General features: G+C 43.3%; 1 protein-coding gene and 1 non-coding gene across 2 annotated transcripts in view; both read left to right on the forward strand.

Annotated features, from left to right (window-relative positions):
• Positions 1-260: 260 nt before the first annotated feature.
• LOC132223384 (U6 spliceosomal RNA) lies at positions 261-367 on the forward strand. The gene has a single exon (XR_009450468.1). It is a non-coding gene; the product is annotated as a U6 spliceosomal RNA (small nuclear RNA).
• A 1,041-nt stretch (positions 368-1,408) lies between these two features.
• Positions 1,409-24,011, forward strand: part of HEXA (hexosaminidase subunit alpha) — a 35,600-nt gene continuing 12,997 nt past the window's right edge. The window contains exon 1 of the mRNA XM_059657962.1: positions 1,409-1,709. Within this exon, the coding sequence (XP_059513945.1) occupies positions 1,457-1,709 (253 nt within the window). The 5' untranslated portion in view covers positions 1,409-1,456. The remainder of the gene's footprint in view (positions 1,710-24,011) is intronic.

A 24,011-nucleotide genomic window follows, 5' to 3' on the forward strand; every position in this document is an offset into this window, starting at 1 on the left:
ATTTTATTCTCCTTTTTTAGTCTGTGATTCAACTACACTCTGATAATATAACAGTGAAAAAGGAAGACAGTGTCCCTGACTCAAGAAACCTCTCTTGTATAAAGCCCTGTGCTTCTGAATACCCACTATTTCCTGGATCTATAGCTCTCTTCCTTCCCCACTGCTATAATTCAAGCTTTCCATTTACTTTTTTTTTTTTTAACTAACTGGATTCATCTTCATCCAACTACTCAACATGAGATTTCTAAAATGCAGATATCGTGCTCGCTTCGGCAGCACATATACTAAAATTGGAACGATACAGAGAAGATTAGCATGGCCCCTGCGCAAGGATGACACGCAAATTCGTGAAGCGTTCCATATTTTTTTGAACAATAATAGATACAGAGGCAGAGCTGCCTCAAACAGATTGTCAAACTGCAGCGGGAAAGCCGGGGAGGGTTGGGGGGCAGGAGGGACGGGGGTAAGAGATCAACCGAAGGACTTGTATGCATGCATATAAGCATAACCAATGGACATAAGACACTGGGTGATAGGGAAGGCTAGGGGACTGTCTAGGGCGGGGGGATAAAATGGATACATATGTAATACCCTTTGTAATACTTTAAGCAATAAAAAAAAAATAAAAAAATAAAATAAAATAAAATAAAATGCAGATATCAGGGGATGATTTTCAATTGCACACATAATGAAGTCCTGGCCTTGGACTTCTATATAAGCTCCTGTAGGACCAGGCCCCTGTCTTATTTCTGGGCATTCTCCATATTGAACCTAAAGTTCAACCATTGTCTTACTACTTCCAGTAAGGACAGACCCCCAGTTTGTGAAGTTTTGGCTGGGGGGAAGGGATTGGGGGACAGTTACTTGGAGATTATCAACCATCAAGAGAAGAGCCACTAGAAGCAGGAATTGGGACACCTCGAGCTTGCTCTGAAAGCACATCCCTCCCCCCCCCCCCCATTCCCAGTTATAAGTAGATCATATTTTTGTGATCTTATGATCTCCTCTCTAGAAGGGCGATTCCTACTACCTAATCCTAGCCCCACAGCATTTCGAATCACAATCTGTGGTTTTAATCCTCTCTTCTGCTTCCTGGCGAACTCTTATTCTTCCTTCATGATTCAGCCTAGAAGTCCCCAGTCTGAGGACTTTCCTGCTCCCTTCGTAGCACTTCAATAGCCTGGGGCGCTCACAGCGCTATGATGAGTGCAGGCATGGCATCGGCGGTGAACACCAGCGAATGCGCCACCAGGCCATCGCCGATGCCCATCACCCTCGGCTGCCCAAGTCGCTGGAGGCCCGGGGTCGCCAGGAGAAGGGGGCAGGGTTGTGTTCCGGAATCGCGGGTGAAGAGCAGCACCCGGTCACGTGACACGCCGGTTGTCACGCGGGCGCCGCTCACCTGACCCGGCAGTCACGTGGTCCGGCCCGCTGGGACCGAGGAGACTGGCGGGCCATGGCAGGCTCCAGGCTCTGGCTTTCGCTGCTGCTGGCGGCAGCGTTCGCTGAGCCCGCCACGGCCCTGTGGCCTTGGCCCCAATACATCCAGACCTCCGACTGGTACTACACCATCTCCCCGCACAGCTTCCAATTCAAGTACCACGTCAGATCCGCCGCGCAGTCGGGCTGCTCCGTCCTCGACGAGGCTTTCCAGCGCTACCGTGACCTGCTCTTCGGTTCCGAGTCTTGGCAACGTGCTGCCCTCACAGGTGAGCCGGCCCTGCCCTGCCTGGTTCTGGGCTCTGAGGCTGCCTGCCTTGGGACAACGCCCCAGAGACTTCCTGAGACGCCCTTCGTCGGGCTTTTGCCCTACCCTGTAGTCTAAACTTTCTCCTGTCCTGTCCCTCCGGCTGTCCCAGCCTCCCCAAGGTTAGCCCACTAATGCCATTCACTTCGCTGAACTCCTGCCCTCGGACTGTATTTCACCCAAAATGCCTGCTATAGGACTACAGTTACTGTGCCAATGGACGTCTAAGGACATCCCTCTTACGGTGTTCAGGGTCATAGGGTCCTCGTGAAGCTGTGGCCAGGGCTGGGTAGAGACCAGAGCTGACATCCAAAATTCGTATAACAAAACGTGAGAAATGTATTGATTTACGCAAAATTACATGACAGTGTCTGACACATAGCATGTTCAGAAAATGTTTAAACCATGAGAGAAATCATAGAACACTTCCGTAAGAAAATGAGTTTTGAGCAACCACCTATAGTGAGGTGGTGAATATAATGGGCTGGACTGAAAGGAGGGTATTCCAGGAAGGGGTACAGGGCTTGAGCAGTCACAAAGGTTATGATTGATCTCAAAAGTGCTGCGCTGATATGTGTGATGAGGGTGGGGGCTGGGGAGTGGTGAGGAATGAGGTTCGGGAATGGAGATGAAGTGGGATTAAATGAAAAGTCAGGAGTGCTTTGGATATTGGTTTTATCTAAATTAGCAGGGGTTAGCAATTTTCTTTAAGGCAGCTGCTGAAAATTGTGTTTGAAGATTATTATTTTAAAGCAAATTAATGAGTGCAGTCAGCAACACAAAAGAATCAAATTCTATTTTATGGATGTAAAATTTAGAGTTTTGAAAATCTGGAATCTAGTTCTCTGGTTGTGACGTGTAGGTGTTATGAGTGGAAACCATATTTATGGTTGGGCCATATGGTAACATCATTTGAGTGATATTTCAACTGTGCTTAAATTACTTTCACAAAAATTTTCATTTGATATAGAATTAAAAGCATGTAAATAAACAGATGACAGTTAGAGAATGACAGTGTCTTGGCATCAAGGTGAAATGCGTTAGGCTGGGAGGATAAAAGGCCTGCTATTGTTGTGTGGTATATCACATATTTCTCTTAGTCCTTTGGGACAAATATTAGAATGCCTTACACAGGATTGGCACTCAAAATATGTTTAGTTTTATATAAACAGGGCCTGGCTTTGTGCCTATCCTAGTGGTGGGCTCTATGGATGTTATAAGAAAAGTAGAAGACCTAGGTTCAAGTTTTACAGTCCAAGTGGGGAAATATGAAGCAAAAGGACACAGTGTACTATAAAATGCTCAAAAGGTAGGTAATTAGGATGTTTACTACTATTGTATAAATTAGGATAATTCCTGTACTTCTAAATTAAGCCTTTACCTCCATTACAGTAGAGCTACAGTTTAATCAAGAAAATAGAAACCATGGTTATGTGACAATAAGGTGCTGTAAATTCCTAATGAAATAGATTTGGAGACAGATAAGAAATTAAATAAAGTGTTTATTTAATTTTATTACCTTTTTGTGAATGAATTTACTCTACTAGTTGAGGAGTTCTTATCCATTGAAAGATAATAAAAACTGGTTTGGATGAACATTACCAAAGACATATGAGTAACTTCTTTCTCTGTTGTCCTTCCCATGGAGCCTTCCCTTTGAAACAGTTTTCTGGTGAGGCTTTCAGATGACTTGAGCTATAATCCTATTTCTGGGGAGGGGGTAGGAAGAGATGAATTGATGGAGAGGAAAGTACCATCAACAAGGCTCAAACAAGGTTATATTTCTCCTGGGGGCTGATTTTAGTAAAGAAAACAACATATGCAAGTTAAATCTTAGCTAACTGCTTTTCACCCCGTTCCTCCAAATAACTTCCTTGTAGTTGTAGACCAGTGTTTTTCTTAATGTAGCACAACTTCTGGTTTTGATCTGAACCTCGAATTCAGTGAGATTCATACTTCCCTTTTCTGAAAACAAGTCTAGTACTGAGTTTCCATTCTATTCTGAATTCACCTTCAAGGGTTAGCCATAGCCCTCCAGCTGCTAAGTGATCTATGGAGATGTTTAGGATTTGCTACCTGTCATTGAGAGGTGTTTCTGTCACCTGGATAGTGTGTGCTACATATTGTTAAACCTGTTAAATGGAATTATTTTAGGCTCTAGATATCTAGTTCTGTGTTTTGGTTATTAAGCCACATTCTGTTTGCAAATCAAAGATCTGATCATTTGGGATGGCACCCATCTAATGTTGCCCAAATACTTTTTTGGGTGATTAATGGAACTGATAAAGCCCTAATTTTTCAGATTAAGTGGCTAAATCTGATTATGTCATTTGCCTGCTGTCTTCTTTGCTTTCCCTGAAACTAGTTGATTTAAGCCATAGTATTTAATGGCTGGAGAGAAAGAATAATGCTGATTGGTTTTCTCCACTCTAATTGGACTAGTGGCTGTGTATTTTAACCTTTCCCATAACAAAGACAAGACCAAGTTAATTATCATTGACTTGATTTCCACTAAGTTTCTTCTTTTAAAAGCAAAAGAGGAAGAAAGCAACATAGAATTCTGTAGTAGAATTATTTTTCTTGTGAAGGAGAATAGAGGGACACATAAGGAGGAGAAATAATAAGATTTGGAAAGGGGATAGGTAGAAGGATCTAGTTTTTAGGAGCAAAATAATTGTTGTGCCTCAATCAGCCTCTCCTCTCTGGTTTTTTCTTTACTACTAATTTGTAATACTTTTTAGATAATCTGGATAGTACTGAGCCCAAGGAGCTCTGCTTGATCAAGGTGTGTGTGGTAGTCTAGGCCTGGATAATGAAAAATTCAAGTCTTACTTCCTTGAGCCAGTGTTGATCCCCCTGCCTTGTATTTTCTGCTTGAAGACTGTATACAGTGGAGCACTTGGTCTGGAGCATGATTTATTCAGGAATCAGCCAGAGAATGTTTACTAGTCACTTATTTAACTACTAGCAGCCCGGTGCACAAAATTCGTGCATGGGTAGGGTCCCTAGGCCTGGCTGGCGATCAGGGCTGATTTGTGGGGCAACTGGCAGGGCGATTAGGGAACCCCCAGTGGCACCCGCCTTTGCTGTCCTGGGTCCTGCGGGCGGGGGCAGCTCCTGTGTTGAGCATCTGCCCCTTGGTGGTCAGTGCACATCATAACGACTGTTAATTCCACCAGTTGTTCCGCAGTTCGGTTGATTTGCATAGGCTTTTTTTATTATTAATATTTTCTTTATTGTTTTATTGCTTAAAGTATTACAAAGAGTATTACATATGTCTCCTTTTTTTCCCCGTCCTTGACAATCCCCTGGCCTCCCCTACCCTCCAGTGTCTTATGTCCATTGGTTATGCTTATATGCATGCATACAAGTCCTTCGGTTGATCTCTTACCCCCGTCCCTCCTGCCCCCCAACCCTCCCCGGCTTTCCCGCTGCAGTTTGACAATCTGTTTGAGGCAGCTCTGCCTCTGTATCTATTATTGTTCAAAAGTTTATAATGGTCTTTATTATCCATGAATGAGTGAGATCATGTGGTATTTTTCCTTCATTGACTGGCTTATTTCACTTAGCATAATGCTCTCCAGTTCCATCCATGACATTGCAAATGGTAAGAGTTCCTTCTTTTTTATAGTAGCATAGTATTCCATCGTGTAGATGTACCACAGTTTTCTAATCCATTCATCTACTGATGGGCACTTAGGCTGTTTCCAGATCTTAGCTATGGTGAATTGTGCTGCTATGAACATATAGGTGCATATATCCTTTCTGATTGGTGTTTCTGGTTTCTTGGGATATAAGCCTAGGAGTGGGATCACAGGGTCAAATGGGAGTTCCATTTTCAGTTTTTTGAGGAAACACCATACTGTCTTCCATAGTGGCTGCACCAGTCTGCATTCCCACCAGCAGTACACGAGTGTTCCTTTTTCTCCACATCCTCTCCAGCACTTGTCGTTTGTTGATTTATTGATGATAGCCATTCTGACAGGTGTGAGATGGTACCTCATTGTTGTTTTGATTTGCATCTCTTGGATGATTAGTGACTTTGAGCATGTTTTCATATGTCTCTTGGCTTTCTGAATGCCCTTTTTTGAAAGGTGTCTATTTAGATCCTTTGCCCATTTTTGGATTGGATTGTTTATCTTCCTTTTGTTAAGTTGTATGAGTTCCCTATAAATTTTGGAGATTAGGCCCTTATCAGATATGACATTGGCAAATATGTTTTCCCACGCAGTGGGCTTTCTTGTTGTTTTGTTGATGGTTTCTTTTGCTGTGCAGAAGCTTTTTATTTTGATGTAGTCCCATTTGTTCATTTTCTCTTTAGTTTCAAGTGCCCTAGGAGCTGTATCAGTGAAGAAATTGCTTTGGCATATGTCTGAGATTTTGTGGCCTTTGAATTCTTCTAGAATTTTTATGGTTTCCTGTCGTACATTTAAGTCCTTTATCCATTTTGAGTTTATTTTTGTGTATGGTGTAAGTTGGTGGTCTAGTTTCATTTTCTTGCATATATCTGTCCAATTTTCCCAACACCATTTATTGAAGAGACTATCTTGGCTCCATTGTATGTTTTTGCCTCCTTTGTCAAATATTAATTGAGCATATTGGTTTGGGCCGATTTCTGGGCTCTCTATTCTATTCCATTGATCTATAAGTCTGTTCTGGTGCCAGTACCAGGCAGTTTTGAGAACAGTGGCTTTGTAATACAGCTTGAGATCCCACCTACTTTGTTCTTTCTCAGGATCGCTGCAGCTATTCGGGGTCTTTTTTTATTCCAGATGAATTTTTGGAGAGTTCGTTCTAGATCTCTGAAGTATGCCGTTGGTATTTTAATGGGAAGTGCGTTGAATTTATAGATTGCTTTGGGTAGTATGGACATTTTAATGATGTTGATTCTACCAATCCATGAACATGGTATGTTCTTCCATCTGTTTATGTCTTCCTCTATCTCTTTTTTCAACGTCCTGTAGTTTTCTGAGTAGAGGTCTTTTACCTCTTTAGTTAAGTTTATTCCTAGGTAGCTTAATTTTTTTGGTGCGATGGTAAACGGGATTGTTTTTATAATCTCTCTTTCTGAAAGTTCACTATTGGTGTATAGAAATGCCTCAGATTTCTTGGGGTTAATATTGTATCCTGCTACATTGCCAAATTCATGTATTAAGTCTAGTAGCTTTTTGATGGAGTCTCTAGGGTTTTGTATGTATAATATCACGTCGTCCGCAAATAAGGACAGTTTTACTTCCTCTTTTCCATTTTGGATGCCTTTTATTTCTTCTTCTTGTCTAATTGCAATGGCTAATACTTCCAGTACTATGTTGAACAGGAGTGGTGAGAGTGGGCATCCCTGTCTTGTTCCTGTTCTTAGGGGAAATGATGTTAGTTTTTGTCCATTGAGTATGATGTTGGCTGTGGGCCTGTCATGTATGGCTTTTATTATGTTGAGGTATGATCCTTCTATTCCCACCTTGCTGAGAGTTTTTATCAAAAATGAGTGTTGGATTTTTTCAAATGCTTTTTCTGCATCAATTGATATGACCATGTGGTTTTTTTCTTTCAATTTGTTTATGTGATGTATCACGTTTATTGATTTGCGGATATTGTACCATCCTTGCATCCCTGGGATAAATCCTACTTGGTCATGGTGTATGATCTTTCTGATGTACTGCTGGATCCGATTTGCTAAGATTTTGTTGAGGATTTTGGCATCTATGTTCATGAGGGATATTGGCCTATAATTCTCTTTCATTGTTTTGTCTTTACCTGGTTTTGGTATTAAGGTGATGCTGGCTTCATAGAATGAGCTTGGAAGTGTTCCTTCCTCTTGAATTTTTTGTAGTAGTCTGAGGAGGATAGGTTTTAGTTCTTCCTTGAATGTTCGGTAAAACTCCCCTGTGAAGCCGTCTGGTCCTGGGCTTTTGTTTGATGGAAGCTTTTTGATGACTGCTTCAGTTTCTTCCATAGTTATTGGCCTATTGAGATTTTTAGATTCTTCCTGATTGAGTTTTGGAATGTTGTATTTTTCTAGGAATTTGTCCATTTCCTCCAGGTTGTCTAGTTTGTTGGAGTAGTGCTGTCCATAGTATTTTTTAACAATCATTTGTATTTCTGTGGGGTCTGTTGTTATTTCGCCTCTATCATTTCTGATTTTATTTATTTGGGTCCTCTCTCTTTGCTTCTTGGTGAGCCTGGCTAGAGGTTTGTCAATCTTGTTTATCCTTTCAAAGAACCAGCTCTTGGTTTCATTGATTTTCTGTATTGTTTTTTTTGGTCTCTATGTCATTTATTTCTGCTCTAATCTTTATTATCTCCTTCCTTCTGCTCACTCTGGGGTTTTCTTGTTGCTCTCTTTCTAATTCTTTAAGTTGTAGAGTTAGTTGATTTACTACCATTTTTTCTTGTTTTTTGAGATAGGCCTGTAGAGCTATAAACTTCACTCTCAGGACTGCTTTCATTGTGTCCCATAGGTTTTGGATTGTTGTGTTTTCATTGTCATTAGTTTCCAGGATGTTTTTAATTTCTTCTTTGATCTCATTGGTAACCCATCAATCCTCCTATTTAATAAAAGAGAAACATGGTAATTGGTGTACGACCGCTACCCTTCCCATTGGCTAATCAGGGTGATATGCAAATTAACTTCCAGCCAAGATGGCGGCCGGCAGCCAGGCAGATTGAAACTAACATGAGGCTTGCTTGCTTCAGTGACGGAGGACTCCAACGTTCCCCGCCTGCCGCTGCAGGCCTCTGAGCTGGCAGTTTGAAACAAAGTTACAAAAATAGAAGCTAAACAAAACCCCAGAAACCAGTTTTCAGCTAGCCGGGATCTCAGACCTGGAGTTGATACAGAGTTTCGATTGTAGAACCTAAACAAACCAGATACCTGCTTTCAGGAGCAGAGGCCTAAGAGCTGGAGCCTCAGAGCTAAAGCTGGCTCAGAATAAAAGAGAAAAAAAAAGAAAAAAAGGAGCAGTTGGGAGCTTCAGTCCCAGCCTGAAAACAGCCCTCAGCCCCTCACCCAGACTGGCCAGGCACCCCAGTGGGGACCCCCACCCTGAAGGGTGTGTGACCAGCTGCAAACAGCCATCATCCCCTCACCCAGGCTGGCCAGGCACCCCAGTGGGGACCCCCACCCTGATCCGGGACACCCTTCAGGGCAAACCAGCCAGCCCCCACCCATGCACCAGACCTCTATCCTATATAGTAAAAGGGTAATATGCCTCCCAGCACCGGGATCAGTGAAGCCGCGAGGTCTCCCGGCACCGGGATCAGTGTGACAGGGGGCAGCGCCCAAACCCCCTGATCGCCCTGTGGCTCTGTGTGTGACAGGGGGCGGGGCCACAACCTCCCTATCCACCCTGATCTGTTCCTGACAGGGGAAGGCGCCCCAACCCCCTGATCGGCCCTGCTCTGTGCCTGATAGGGGGGAGCTCCCCAACCTCCTGATCGCCCTGCGGCTCTGTGTGTGACAGGGTGCGGCACCCCAATGCCCCCACCCCACGGGCCCTGCTCTGTGTGTGACGGGGTAGAGCCATAACCTCCCCATCAGCCCTGCCCTGAGTGTGAGAGTGGTGGAGCCCCAAACCCCTGATCGGCCCTGCTCTGTGGGTGATAGAGGGCGGTGCCCCAACCCCCCCACCCCACGGGCCCTGCTCTGTGTGTGATGGGGTAGAGCCATAACCTCCCCATCGGCCCTGCCCTGAGTGTGACAGTGGCAAGGCCCCAACCCCCTGATCGGCCCTGCTCTGTGCGTGACAGGGGGCAGCGCCCCAACCCCCTGATGGGCCCTGCTCTGTGCATGACAGGAGGTGGCGCCACAACCTCCCCATCGACCCTGCCTTGAGTGTGACGGGGCGGTGCCCCAACCCCCCAATCGGCCCTACCCTGAGCGTGACTGAGGGTGGCATCGCAACCTCCCAATCCACCCTGCTCTGTGCATGACAGGGGGCGGTGCCCCAATTCCCCAATCGGCCCTGCTCTGAGCCGTACCAGGGGCTGCACCTAGGGATTGGGCCTGCCCTCTGCCACCCGGGAGCAGGCCTAAGCCAGCAGGTCGTTATCTCCCGAGTGGTCCCAGACTGTGAGTGGGCACAGGCCGGGCTGAGGGAATCCCCCTCCCCCCCGAGTGCACAAATTTTTTTGCACCCGGCCTCTAGTATTTAATAACATGCTATTCAGCTTCCAAGTGTTTGAGTATTTTGGGTTGTTTTTATTGTAGTTTATTTCTAATATTATGCCATCGTGGTCTGAGAAGATGCTTGGTATGATTTCAATCTTCTTGAATTTTGGGAGACTTTGTGACCCAATATGTGGTCTATTTTTGAATATGTCCCATGAGCACTTGAGAAGAATGTATATTTCGTGGCTTTGGGGTGAAATGTTCTGAAGATGTGAATTAGGTCCATCTGATCTAGTGAGTCATTTAGGATTGCTGTTTCTTTGCCAATTTTTTGTCTAGAGGATTTATCCAGTGATGTCAGTGGTGTATTAAAGTCCCCTACTATGATTGTATTGTTGTTGATCTCTCCCTTGTTATCTTCCAGGAGTGTTTTTATGTATTTGGGTGCTCCGGCATTGGGTGCATAAATGTTTATCAGGGTTACATCCTCTTGTTGTATTGATCCCTTTAGTATTATGAAGTGGCCTCCCTTATCTCTTGTTATGGCCTTCACTTTGAGGTCTATTTTGTCCGATATAAGTATTGCTACCCCAGCTTTTTTTTTTCATTTCTATTTGCCTGAAAGATATTTTTCCATCCCTTCACTTTTAGTCTGTGTGAGTCCCTTCTTCTGAGGTGGGTCTCTTGTAGACAGCAAATGTATGGGTCATGTTTTTTTATCCATTCAGCCACTCGATGTCTTTTGATTGGAGCATTTAGTCTATTTACGTTTAAAGTTATTAGTGAAAGGTACTTGTTTGTAGCCATTTCTATTTTTGTGGCTGTTTTCTTTCTGAGCTTTTTATTTCTTCTTTTTTTACACCAGTCCCTTTAGCATTTCTTGCATTGCTGGCTTGGTGGTGATAAACTCCCTTAGCCTTTTTTTTGTCTGTGAAGCTTCTTATTTCCCCTTCCATTTTGAATGAGCCTTGCTGGATAGAGTATTCTTGGATTCAGTCCTTTGCTTTGCATCACTTTGTAAATTTCTGTCCATTCTTTTCTGGCCTGATGTGTTTCTGTTGAGAAAACATTTGATATTCTAATGGGAAATCCCTTGTATGTAACTTTCTGTCTCTCTCTTGCAGCCTTTAAGATTCTCTCTTTGTCCTGAACATTTGCCATGGTAATTATGATGTGTCTTGGTGTGGGTCTTTTCGGGTTCACCTTGTTTGGGAGTCTCTGTGCTTGTGTGACTTTTTTCTTTCCCACCTCAGGGAAGTTTTCTGATATTATTTCTTCAAATGGGTTTTCTAAGTCTTGTTCCTCTTCCTGTTGTTCTGGCACCCCTATTATTCGTATGTTGTTTCGTTTCATGTTGTCCCATAGCTCCCTTAGGCTCTCCTCCTGTCTTTTAATTTTTTTCTCCAATTGCAGTTCAGTTTGGGTGTGTATTGTTTCCCTGTCTTCTAATTTGTTAATTCGGTCCTCCACTTCTCCTAGTCTACTGTTGAAACTTTCAATGGTGTTTTTTATTGCAGCTATATCACTCTTCATTTCTTCTTGGTTCTTACATAATTTATTGGTTTTTTCATCTGTTTCTTCTTGTTTCTTGCATAAGTTGTTGATTTTTTCCTCCATCCGGTTTACGCATTCTAGGACCCTTAATCTGAATTCTTTTTCTGTCATGCTGCATGCCTCGGTTTCACTTAGCTGCTTTTCTGGCAAGTCCTCTTTTTCTTTCCTTTGGGGGTTTCTTTGTCTACCCATGTTTGATCTCACCGACAGATCTAGATGTTGAGTCGTTCAGGGGCTGCTCCTGGGTGGCAGTGGCTCCTCGGGCTGTGGTTGCTCCTCGGGCGGTTGTTGTAGCAGCTGCTCCTTAGTTGGCAGGAGCTCCTGTGGTGGGTGCTGTTCACCGCTGTGGTGGCTCCTCTGGCTGGTGGGGGGGAGGCTTCACACACAGCTGCTGTTCCTCAGACAGAGGATGTGCTGATCACGAGGCTGCTGTTCCTTGGATGGGGCGGGCTACACACGCAGCTGCTACTCCTTGAACTGGGGCGGACTGCTCACGTGGCTGCTGATCCTTGAATGGGGGCTGGCTGCACACTGCTGTTGTTCCTCTGATGTGGTGGGCTGCTTGTGGGGCTACTGCTCCTAGGACTGGCTGCTGCTTGTCGGACAGGTGCAGGCTGTTGTGGCTTTGCTCCTCGGACCGGTGCGTGCTGCGTAGAGCTGCCACTCCTCGGATGTGGGCCGTCTGCTCGTGTGGTTGCTGTTCCTCGGACCGGGGTGGGCTGCCGCTGCTCCTCGAATGGGGCCGGGCCGCTCGCAGAACTGTTGCTCCTCGGATGGGGGCGGGCTGCTCACACAGCTGCTGTTTCTCGGATTGGGCAGGCTGCTCGTGCAGCTGCTGCTGCTCGGGCGAGGGCAAGGTGCTTGGGCAGCTGCTGCTCCTTGGACTAGTGCAGGGTGCGGGCTGTGCGCAGCTGCTGCTCCTCGGATGGGGGTGGGCTGCGCAGGGCTGCCTCTCCTCAGACGTAGGAAGACTGCTCGTGTGGCTGCTGCTCCTCGGACAGGTCAGACTGCTCGCGTGGTTTCTGCTCTTCAGACGAGGAAGCGGGCTGCTCACACAGCTGCTGCTCCTTGGACAGGGGCAGGCCACATGAGGCTGCTGCTCTAGGCTCAAAGCTGGCTGCTCACGGGGCTGATGCTCCCTGGACAAGAGCGTGCCGCTCACATGTCTGTTGCTCATGTGGTGGAAAAAATAATGTGAACAGAAGTAGGAAATAAAGGAACAAACAAAAAAAAGGAGAACAAAGAAAGAAGAAAGAAAAAAAGCAACAACAAAAAGGGAAAACAAAGAAAAAAGCAAAACAAAAAGCTAACAAAATAATAAAAAAATAAAATTGAGAAATTGAAATGTCATTCCTTTGGCTGGCTTAAGATCCCAGTTTTCTGGAATGTCTGTGATTCTCTGCATAGGCTTTTATTATATAGGATGTGCCTTCAGGCAACCTGCTTAATTTCCAAGTAGCTACTGCTGCTTTTAAAATAATCTGCCTATATTCCAAACATTTCTGAAGATAACAAGGAGATAGTGATGAATGCCTTTACATGTAAGTAGAAGGAAGAATTCAGTGATTTTTTTTAAAAAACAAAAATAAAAAGTCAGTCTCAGTGGTGTCCCTCCTGCTCTTCTTTCACCCACCAAACGAGTGAAGCAGGGCATTGTAGAGTTTTGCCTGTTGGTACCTTCTTTTTTTGGTTTGTTTTTGTTTCTAATAGCAGGTTTAGGCTTTTTTTCTTCTTCTTCTTCTTCTTCTTCTTCTTCTTCTTCTTCTTATAGCTATACAGCCTCTTTCTGGGGCTCATTGTCAATATATTAGCCTGTTAAAGGAATAAAACTAATCCTTTTCCCGTTGATTATACAGAAGGAAAGTTTTATTGCCTAACCAATTCTTCTTTTAGAAATGAAGAAGGTCACTGTTATGTTTCTGCGTTTTTGTAAATTTCCCCTACTGGCCCTGGAAATAAGTGATAAGAGTAGAGTCAGTGTGCACCATCAAGAGGTTTAACCAGTTGGATTAATTAGGACCTTCCTCCCACTTTGTGGGGGCACTGACAGCAAGGTCAGCTGAAGAGAGGAGGTTGTGTCTGTAGACGTGAGATAGGTTTTTGTGGAATGGTTTTCTGTGATCTGCCTTAAGGTTTATGGTCTGTAGTTCATTGTCATAGAGAAACGGATTTGCTTCTCTTCTCTATTCCTGGTTCTAGCTAATAAGATCCATTATTGAGTCAGGAACTTCTCTCTTTCATTTCCTTTGCTTCTGTTTTAAGCTTCTGTTATTGCTTAACCAGTGGTCGCCAACCTTTTGGACCTCACGGACCACCAGTGGTCTGTGGACCACCGATTGGCAACCCCTGGGAGCTTCCTGAAATGCACTCAATCCTGATTTCCAGCCAATAGTGGTGTGCTACCATTGTGGCCACATTTGAGGTTAGTTGGGGTTTGGCTATAGTGTAGAGCTCTTTGCTTTGGACATGTGTGCTCAGGTGTAGAAATTTGGGCATTTGCCAGCTCAGGTGTCAGTAAGCAGCTTCCCCTTTTGTAAAGCTTTGGAATGGGAGCAAGGGAAATGGCTTACCAGGTACACTGGATGAAAAGTTTTTAATTCTGTCCTGTTTGACTTTGTCCTGATGGTAACCAGTACTGGGATCCCACATTAGTAGCTTTGATCTTTTGACTGGGGCCACAGTCCTAGTTTGAAGCAGATTCAGAGTTCCAAGCTTATGTTCCTCTTACATGTTGAGTGTCAGCCTGTTTGTTATACAAGGTGGCATCACACAGTCATGGAGCCTTCAGGCCTCTGAAAGAAGTTCATGAAATGCCCTTGGGGAAGTTGCTGCTAATGGTATGGTTATCCCACAAGGCCCCCAGCCCCTGACCTATGGGGAAAATGGAAGTAGAAAATGGAAAGAAACTAGCATTTGTTGAATGTTTGGCACTTGCTGTATACTATGCCCTTGATCTTCATAACAATTCTATGAGGTTGGTATTATCTCCATCCTTCAGAACTGAGCCTCACAGAGGCTGAATGACATGTCCAGGGTTACAGTTGGCAGGAGCAGAGCAAAAATTCCAGTCAGGCCTGTTGTCTGCAGATATTGTGCTCTTTTTACTGTACAATTGTGGGGCAATCGACTCGTAAGTGTCTTCATCAAGTATTATACCAAATAGCGATTTGAATCACACTCTAGTGTTAATTACTTCTAACATCTAATTATTTAATTGATAGCACTCAGGCTATGAATATTTTGATACCTGGCCCATCATTATCAATATTCCGGTAGTATTTCTGGCTGGCTTCTTTCCTTCCATCTATCTTAGTACCAGTAGGATTTTAAGCAACTATAGTTTTTCAGTAGCTCTGGTCCAAAGAATATTAATTGAACTGCCCCCCTCCTTAAAGAATTTACAGTCTCTGGAAGTGGGAATTCAGACATACAAAGAAGTGTGATTTTTGCTGATAATTGAGGTACAATGTGCTTTGGGAGCACCTGACCCAAGTGTGTGTGTGCATTTGTAGGTACATTTGAGAGGCTTCCATAAAGAGCTGTCTAATCAGATCTGAAAGTAGGAGTTGGTGGAGGTGGACGTAGTAATCCACATAAAAAGAACTGCATGTGGGAAAAGCCTTCAGGAAAGAAGCTTTCATGCCATATTCAAGGAACTCGAGGTCAGTATGGTTGAAGCACACATTTCCAGGGTGAGCCAGCAGTTTCTGAAGCTAGAGAAGTAGACGCAAATCATCTGAGAAACACTCCAGATTTATGATGTAGCAATTTGAATGTCTTCTGCTGCCATTGACAAAGATGGAAAACAGCAGGAGAGGAAGGGAAGGGAGGAAGGATGGAATGAAAAGAGACAGATACTGATTAAGAGGCTAGAAGTGGGGTGAGAATAATAAAAAGTAAGTTTGATTTTGGACCTGTTAAGTGTGAGGTGTCTAGTTTCTAGCAAACAGCTACATGGTACTGAAGCTTGAGAGAATGAGTTGGAGCACTTCCAGGGGACAAGAATTTCCAAAAGATGACCATGTGGGGGTGGGGGTGAGGAGGAAAAAGGTGTTGGATAACTCCTAAGCCAGAATGTGGGTTAGTTCTTCCTCTTGAGTATTAAAATTATCTGGGATAATAGCAAGCTTTAGGATGGGGAGGAAGATCCAAAGTCTTGGGTAAATAAAGAAGTAACCAGGAAGTTGCAGGCTGTTGTGACAAGGAGAGGCTCAAGATTTTACAGCTGGATGGCATGAGCCACAGAAGAGCATTTTTTTGTGATTTGTTTTTTTAATACATTATTGATTTCAGAGAGGAAGGGAGAGGGAGATATAGGCACATTAATCATGAGAGCGGATCATTGACGGCTGCCTCCTGCACGCCCTCTACTGGGGATTGAACCCACAACCCAGGCATATGCCCGTACCCGAAATTGAACCGTTACCTCCTGGTTCATAGGATGATGCTCAACTATTGAGCCACACGTCAGGCGCGTTTTTATTTTGTTCTATTTTGTTTTCACTTGATGCTAAAAGGCCTGACAGCAACCCCAGATCCCAACCCGAGGATTGAGAAGGAGCTGCCTCAGAATGACTTGTAGGAGAGGCAGCATTCCTAGGAGAGCCAACTTCTGTTAAGGAGGAAGTAGAAAAGACTAATAATTTGATAGTTAAATAACCATGGAACAAGATTCTAGAAGGTTTGTGGGAATGGGTGACATGTAGTGCAGGTGGTTTGTGGAGGAGAGCAAACACTTACAGGAATGGGAGTGTGGGTCCAAAAATGAGCAGAGGCAATTATATATTGGGCAGAGTGACAAAAGGTGATAGAAATATGACATGGTAGATTTCCCTGCCTGTAAGGTTGCCAAGAAAATAAGTTCCAGAAATAAATAAGAGTTCATATATACATGAGAACTTAATATGTGATAAAGGGTGAATTTCCAATTAAAAGTGAAAAGCTAGATTCGTCAATAAATGGGTAGGGATGGCTTATTATCCATTTAGAAAAAAATTAAATCTTTACCTCATATCAATCACAAAAGGAAATTCCAGGTGGGTTAAAGATCTAAAGATAAAAGGTATGCCATAAAAATATTAGAAGGAAATAAAGGAGACTATTCATATACTCCTAGGGGTAGAGGAGGACTTGCTAAGCCAGCAAATAAAGGAAACCATAAAGGAAGAAATGAACAGATTTTACTGTATAAAAGTAAAGTAAAATAACCCATAAGATTAAAAAATAAAAGTCATGCCCTAGCCGGTGTGGCTCAGTGATAGTGTTGGCCGTTGCACAGAAGGATCCCGGGTTTGATTACCTGGGTTGTGGGTTTGTCCTCAGCCCTGGTTAGGGCACGGACGGGAGGCAACCAATCTATGTGTCTCTCTCACATTGATGTTTCTCTCTGTCTGTCTTTCCTCTTCCCTCTCTCCCTCCTTTCCATTCTCTTTGAAAACCAATGAAAAAACATCCTCAGGTGAAAATGAACATGAATGAATGAATGAATGAATAAATGAATGAATGAATGAATGAATGAAAGAAAGAAAGAAAGAAAGAAAGAAAGAAAGAAAGAAAGTCAAAATAGAGTGAATATTTGCAACCTTAGAAGACAAGTTTAAAATCTAGGAAGACCTTTACAAATCAATAAAAGAAAATTAACCAAAAAAAGTACAAAGAATACAGCCAGTAAATGCAAAGCAGTGCTCAAATTTATTCATTATTAAAGAAATACAAATTTTAAAATGATATATTTATCAGGCTGGCCCTAATGAAAAAGCATTGAGACAGTCTAGTTTTGGAAGGATTTGAAGAGATGGGCCCACATATGTTGGTTCAGATATAAATCAGTGCAATAATTTTGGAAGAGTAATTTGGCAGTATCAAAACAAAAATCTTTCATATCTTTGGCTTAACATTTTCACCTCTAGGAATTTTCCTACAGAAATCTCTCACAAACACTTTTTAAAAAGGATACACACAACTATTTACTAGATGTTGTTTATAATGTCAAAAACTTCAATGTCCAGATGTCAACAAAGAGGAGAGAAGTTAGGACTTTAAATCTTTGAAGTGGATCTCAAAAATGGGATTCTATTCAGCATCTACAAGTGATGTAGATTTATATATGTTGATATTAAAAGATTTGCAGATCATTTTTGTAAGTGGAAAAAAAGTTACTAATATGTATTAGGCTCTCTTTTTGTTTTAAAAATTAATAATCTTTGTCTTTTCAAAAATTGAAACACTGTGCAATATGTTAACCAGGTTATCTCTTGGAGTGTATAATTATAGGGAGATGTTTTCAATGGGGTCATAGGGGAAGAGGAGGAGAATGCATCAAGTTTTAAAAGTAGAGGGGAAAAGAAAACTTTTAACTACAACTTACAAAAGAAGACGGAAGGAAGAGCATCCAGGATTCATCTGTGGTCTGGACCAGTTGCACTTCTGCGTAGGAATTAGACGTCTCTGGAGGATGCACAATCTTGGGACTCGGGAGGATGCACCATGGTCCAAACTGAATTCAGCAGCACTATGGAGGGGCTCCAGGCTCAGGCAGCTGGCTTCTCAGACTCCTGCTTTACTGGGATAAGAAGTTTGACAGGGGTGGCCTTGCCTCTTTCCCTACCCACACCAGTGTACTTTTGCACTAACTGCTTCCCAGGCTTTGGAGTACCTCATCCCCTCTTGATGGCCTGGCAAACACCAACTCGGGGTTCAAGGTTCCTGGGCAGAGGTTCCCTCCAAGGTTAAGCCTGCTTCCCTTTTTGGAGATAGCTATAATATCTACTGTAGTCCTTATCACGCTGTTTTGTAACTGTTGTTTGTATTTGTCTCTCCCACTAGACTGTGAGCTCCTCAAGGGCAGGGACCAGGGCTTGTTTTTCTTTTTAACTGCCCAGCACCTAGCATAGTTCCTGATGCACAGTAAGTGCTCAATATATTTTGGTTGGAATAAAAAAATGAGTGGGAAATGAATTATTTCAAGGGTTTTTATTAGGTTGAGTATCCGGAAAGGAAGCCTGGATGTTATGTATATAAAGGGGTTAGAGGGAGGGGGACAAAGTGGACGTGGAGAACCAGTAACATTGGCACCAGCCTAGGCAAGTACAAGGACATATAGGGCTGGGTAGACCTGAAAGAGTGGGAAGGTGCCAAAGGCTGGGTTGACTTTCCTAGTTTCCGCTCCAGAAACCAAACCAAATGCCAATTTATAACCAAAATGAATGTGTTTTCTCCATGCTGCTAAGATTCTATGAATTAAACACATTGATACGTTAGAAATGTTTTGATTGAGGGAGGAGAAGGGCTGGTGGAAGGAGAGGCTATTGTGCATTGAGGTAAAGACAGAGTTTCCAGATAACCTAATGTAGCAATGAGTTGTTCTGTCCAGAAAAGTGAAAAGTCATGAATCTTTAGATTTAGGACCCCTTTTCAGAGCAGTGTCTAAAAAGGTACTTTCTGTATGCCTGTGTATCTTCTTACCATCTGCACCCCAGTCCCAAAATACTAGGTTTGGGTGTATAAAAGCAATCTCTACATTAACTGTCTGTCATTTATACCTGATTATCATGTAGCATAATCATTATGCATAGATAACATTAAGTATGCATTTTTAAATTCTAGCATCATTCATTATTTTCAGGAAATATTTATTGTGTCAGGTACTGGGAATACAAAGACTCTGAGATTGGTCCCTGCTGTTGAGGAACTCACAGCCTCAGTGAGGAAATGGACAAACAACGTATATTAAGATAAATGTCATGAAAATGTATGTATGTATTGATTCGTGATCACATAGGACGGTCTCTTAGGAAAGGGAGGGGGGCTAATAGCAAAGCTTTATAAAAGGAAAACCAGCGCTGTTTCTTAATCAGGTGAGATGTGGAAGCAATGCAAATTTGTTTCAATTGGAAAAAGCAATGTGTGCAAAGAAAAGTATGGAGAAAATTGGGGGTATTCAGGGTTCTGTAAAGAGTTCATTGTGCTACTGTGAGAGTTTCTATACAGAGTTTCTACAACAGAGAAAGACACGGCTGGAGTTCTTACTGTCATCCAGTGGATTCTGTACTTTATCCTGAAAGCTATGGGAGCCATTGGAGGACTTTGAGCAGAGATTGTCATAATCTCATTTTCATATTAAAAGATCACAAAGGGGAGAACCAAGATGGCGGCATAGGTTAACGCCGGAGTTTGCTGCTTTGAACAACTACTTCAAAAGTGAAACCAAAAAACGGAAGGGACATCACCCAGAACCACAGGAACGCTGGCTGAGTGGAAGTCCTACAACTAGGAGGAAAGAGAAACGCATACGGACACTCAGAGGAGGTGCAGTGCTGAAGTCAAATTCTGAGGTGCGGAGTGCGCGGAGCGAGCTGGCGGCGGAGGGCACGGTTGTTGTTTTCAATCGGGAGGGAGTCGCAGACTCTGAGCTCCAGATACAGGCGAGTCTTTAGGGACCCAGACTCAAACGGGAGAAGCGGGACTGTCTGGCTTCGGTCAGAGCGAGTGCAGCTTTCTCTCTGAGTTTTGCAGCGGGTGCTGGGACTCAGAGAGGCAGAGCCCCTGGGGACAGGACTGAGAGCCGCCATAACTGCTCTCTCCAGCCCACCCTATTGATCCTGTGCGACCCGCTCCGCCCAAGCCCTGCACAGAGGCATTTGCCGGATAGCCTCAGGCAAAGGCTAGATTGGCACCTCCCTAGAGGACAGAAGTTCTCTCACTGCTGACACAGCTGATTCTCATAGCCACTTGGCCTGGAGGTCAAACCCTCCCTGGAATTAGCTACAACAATCAAGATTTAACTATAAGACTGCGAACAAAGACCACTAGGGGGTGCACCAAGGAAGCATAACAAAATGCGGAGACAAAGAAACAGGACAAAATTGTCAATGGAAGATATAGAGTTCAGAACCACACTTTTAAGGTCTCTCAAGAACTGTTTAGAAGCCGCCGATAAACTTAATGAGATCTACAAGAAAACTAATGAGACCCTCGATCTTATATTGGGGAACCAACTAGAAATTAAGCATACACGGACTGAAATAACGAATATTATACAGACTCCCGACAGCAGACCAGAGGAGCGCAAGAATCAAGTCAATGATTTGAAATGCGAGGAAGCAAAAAACACCCAACCGGAAAAGCAAAATGAAAAAAGAATCCAAAAATGCGAGGATAGTGTAAGGAGCCTCTGGGACACCTTCAAGCGTACCAACATCCGAATTATAGGGGTGCCAGAAGATGAGAGAGAGCAAGATATTGAAAACCTATTTGAAGAAATAATGACAGAAAACTTCCCCCACCTGGTGAAAGAAATGGACTTACAGGTCCAAGAAGCGCAGAGAACCCCAAACAAAAGGAATCCAAAGTGGACCACACCAAGACACATCATAATTAAAATGCCAAGAGCAAAAGATAAAGAGAGAATCTTAAAAACAGCAAGAGAAAGAAACTCAGTTACCTACAAGGGAATACCCATACGACTGTCAGCTGATTTCTCAACAGAAACTTTGCAGGCCAGAAGGGAGTGGCAAGAAATATTCAAAGTGATGAATGCCAAGAACCTACAACCAAGATTACTTTATCCAGCAAAGCTATCATTCAGAATTGAAGGTCAGATAAAGAGCTTCACAGATAAGGAAAAGCTAAAGGAGTTCATCACCACCAAACCAGGATTATATGAAATGCTGAAAGGTATCCTTTAAGAAGAGGAAGAGGAAGAAAAAGGTAAAGATACAAATTATGAACAATAAATATGCATCTATCAACAAGTGAATCTAAGAATCAAGTGAATAAATAATCTGATGAACAGAATGAACTGGTGATTATAATAGAATCAGGGACATAGAAAGGGAATGGACTGACTATTCTTGGGGGGGGGGTGGGAAGGGGTGTGGGAGATTCGGGAAGAGACTGGACAAAAATCGTGCACCTATGGATGAGGACAGTGGGTGGGGAGTGAGGGCGGAGGGTGGGGCAGGAACTGGGAGGAGGGGAGTTATGGGGGGGAAAAAAAGAGGAACAAATGTAATAATCTGAACAATAAAGATTTAATTAAAAAAAATAAAAAAAATCACAAAGGATAGTAGATTGAAATGGGGTATACATGGAGGCAGGGAAAGACCACCTGGGAGATTTTTTTATAGTCATCCAGGTGAGAATTTATGAGAGGCTGAATTAAGGCATTGACCAATGGAAATGGGAAGATGGTGATGATGTTGTGATAATAAGGATTTGTAGTTATAAGACTTAATTGGATCTTTCTTTTCCACAGTTGTAATTTCAGTGCTTAACACAGTGTTTGATACATAGTAGACAGACAGTAAATATTGAATGAATTAACGAGATCTACTTAAAAAGGTAGGGGGAGGAGGAGGTTTATGGTCTGGGTTTATGATCTATTGATTTAATAGATGGTGCTGTTCTCAAACTGAGAGAGATGATCAGCCAGGAAAAGGAATGAAGAGTTGGTTCAGTTTTGTATTTAAGATTCGAGGTGCTTTTGAGACATTTGAGCAGAGGTGTATGAGTCTAGAGCAGCGGTTCTCGACCTGTGGGTAGCAACCCCTTTGGTGGTCGAACGACCCTTTCACAGGGGTCGCCTAAGACCATCGGAAAACACATATATAATTACATATTGTTTTCGTGATTAATCACTATGCTTTAATTATGTTCAATTTAGGGTCACCACAGCATGAGGAACTGTACTAAAGGGTCATGGCATTAGGAAGGTTGAGAACCACTGGTCTAGAGCTTCAGGAGGGTTGGCATACAAATTAAGGTTTAAGAGTCATCAGCCGTCACTAATCATCCGAGAGATGCAAATCAAAACAACAATGAGGTACCATCTCACACCTGTCAGAATGGCTATCATCAACAGATCAACAAACGACAAGTGCTGGAGAGGATGTTGAGAAAAAGGAACACTCGTGCACTGCTGGTGGGAATGCAGACTGGTGCAGCCACTATGGAAGACAGTATGGAGTTTCCTCAAAAAACTGAAAATGGAACTCCCATTTGACCCTGTGATCCCACTCCTAGGAATATATCCCAAGAAACCAGAGACACCAATCAGAAAGGATATATGCACCCCTATGTTCATAGCAGCACAATTCACCATAGCTAAGATCTGGAAACAGCCTAAGTGCCCATCAGTAGATGAATGGATTAGAAAACTGTGGTACATCTACATGATGGAATACTATGCTGCTGTAAAAAGGAAGGAACTCTTACCATTTGCAACGGCATGGATGGAACTGGAGAGCATTATGCTAAGTGAAATAAGCCAGTCAATGAAGGAAAAATACCACATGATCTCACTCATTCATGGATAATAGAGACCATTATAAACTTTTGAACAATAATAGATACAGAGGCAGAGCTGCCTCAAACAGATTGTCAAACTGCAGCGGGAAGGCCGGGGAGGGTTGGGGGGCAGGAGGGAGGGGGGTAAGAGATCAACTGAAGGACTTGTATGCATGCATATAAGCATAACCAATGGACATAAGACACTGGGGGGTAGGGGAGGCTAGGGGACTGTCAAGGGCGGGGGAATAAAAGGACACATGTAATACCCTTTGTAATACTTTAAGCAATAAAAAAAAAAAAAGTCATCAGCCTATGTGGGAGTGGATGGGATTGTCCAGAGAGAGCATAACTGAGGAGAAAAAGAGTAGTCTATGACTTGGGGAACACCAACACATAGACATTGGTGAAAAAAAGAAGAATGATGAAGCATATTCAAGAAGTTAGAAGGAAAACCAAGAGAGAGCAGTGTTTCCTAAGCCAAGGGAGAAAGAAAGCAAAGGTATATACCTTGAGGGAAGAGAGGAAGAAGAGGAGGAGGAGGGAGGAAAGGAGGGGAAGAGGAAGAGGAGGAATCTGTGACCCCTTCGATAAGCAGGCCGACACTCTAACATCTGAGCCATACTGGCCAAGGCCATGCTGGGTTCTTAATCTGAAGGGTTTTAAAGGCAGAGGAGCTCATCAGTTTTTCCAGGTGTGTCCTATTAGGGTCGTGGTCTCCACTGATTGGTCAGTACCATGACAGGGGGTCATTAGACATCACAGCTGATCCTGCTGTCAGCCATGATGGCACCCCTGTTGGCCTTGCTGCTTTTCTGGGCCTGGAGCTGAAACACAACTGAGGTCTAGATGTTATCTCTAGTGTGGCCAAAACTCTATCTCTGTGGTCAACAGACAGAGGCTTTGTTCCTGAGATTATTTGATGAGGGCCAGAACCTCATTGTCCTGAGGGTTTAATGCCTAAGAAAGTTGTATGGGAGTTGTATAAGGCTATTTTCTGGCTCTCTTGTTCCTCCTATATAGGAGTCTGCCAGGGGAGGGTTTGAATCACATAACCAGTGATATGAAAGGTTAGGACAGTGGTTCTCAACCTGTGGGTCGTGACCCCTTTCACAGGGGTCGCCTAAGACCATCGGAAAACACATATATAATTACATATTGTTTTTGTGATTAATCACTATGCTTTAATTATGTTCAATTTGTAACCATGAAAATACATCCTGCATATCAGATATTTACATTATGATTCATAACAGTAGCAAAATTATAGTTATGAAGTAGCAATGAAAATAATTTTATGGTTGGGGGTCACCACAA

The sequence above is a fragment of the Myotis daubentonii genome, chromosome 1 (assembly GCF_963259705.1).
Source record: "Myotis daubentonii chromosome 1, mMyoDau2.1, whole genome shotgun sequence".
NCBI classification, from domain to species: Eukaryota; Metazoa; Chordata; class Mammalia; order Chiroptera; family Vespertilionidae; genus Myotis; species Myotis daubentonii.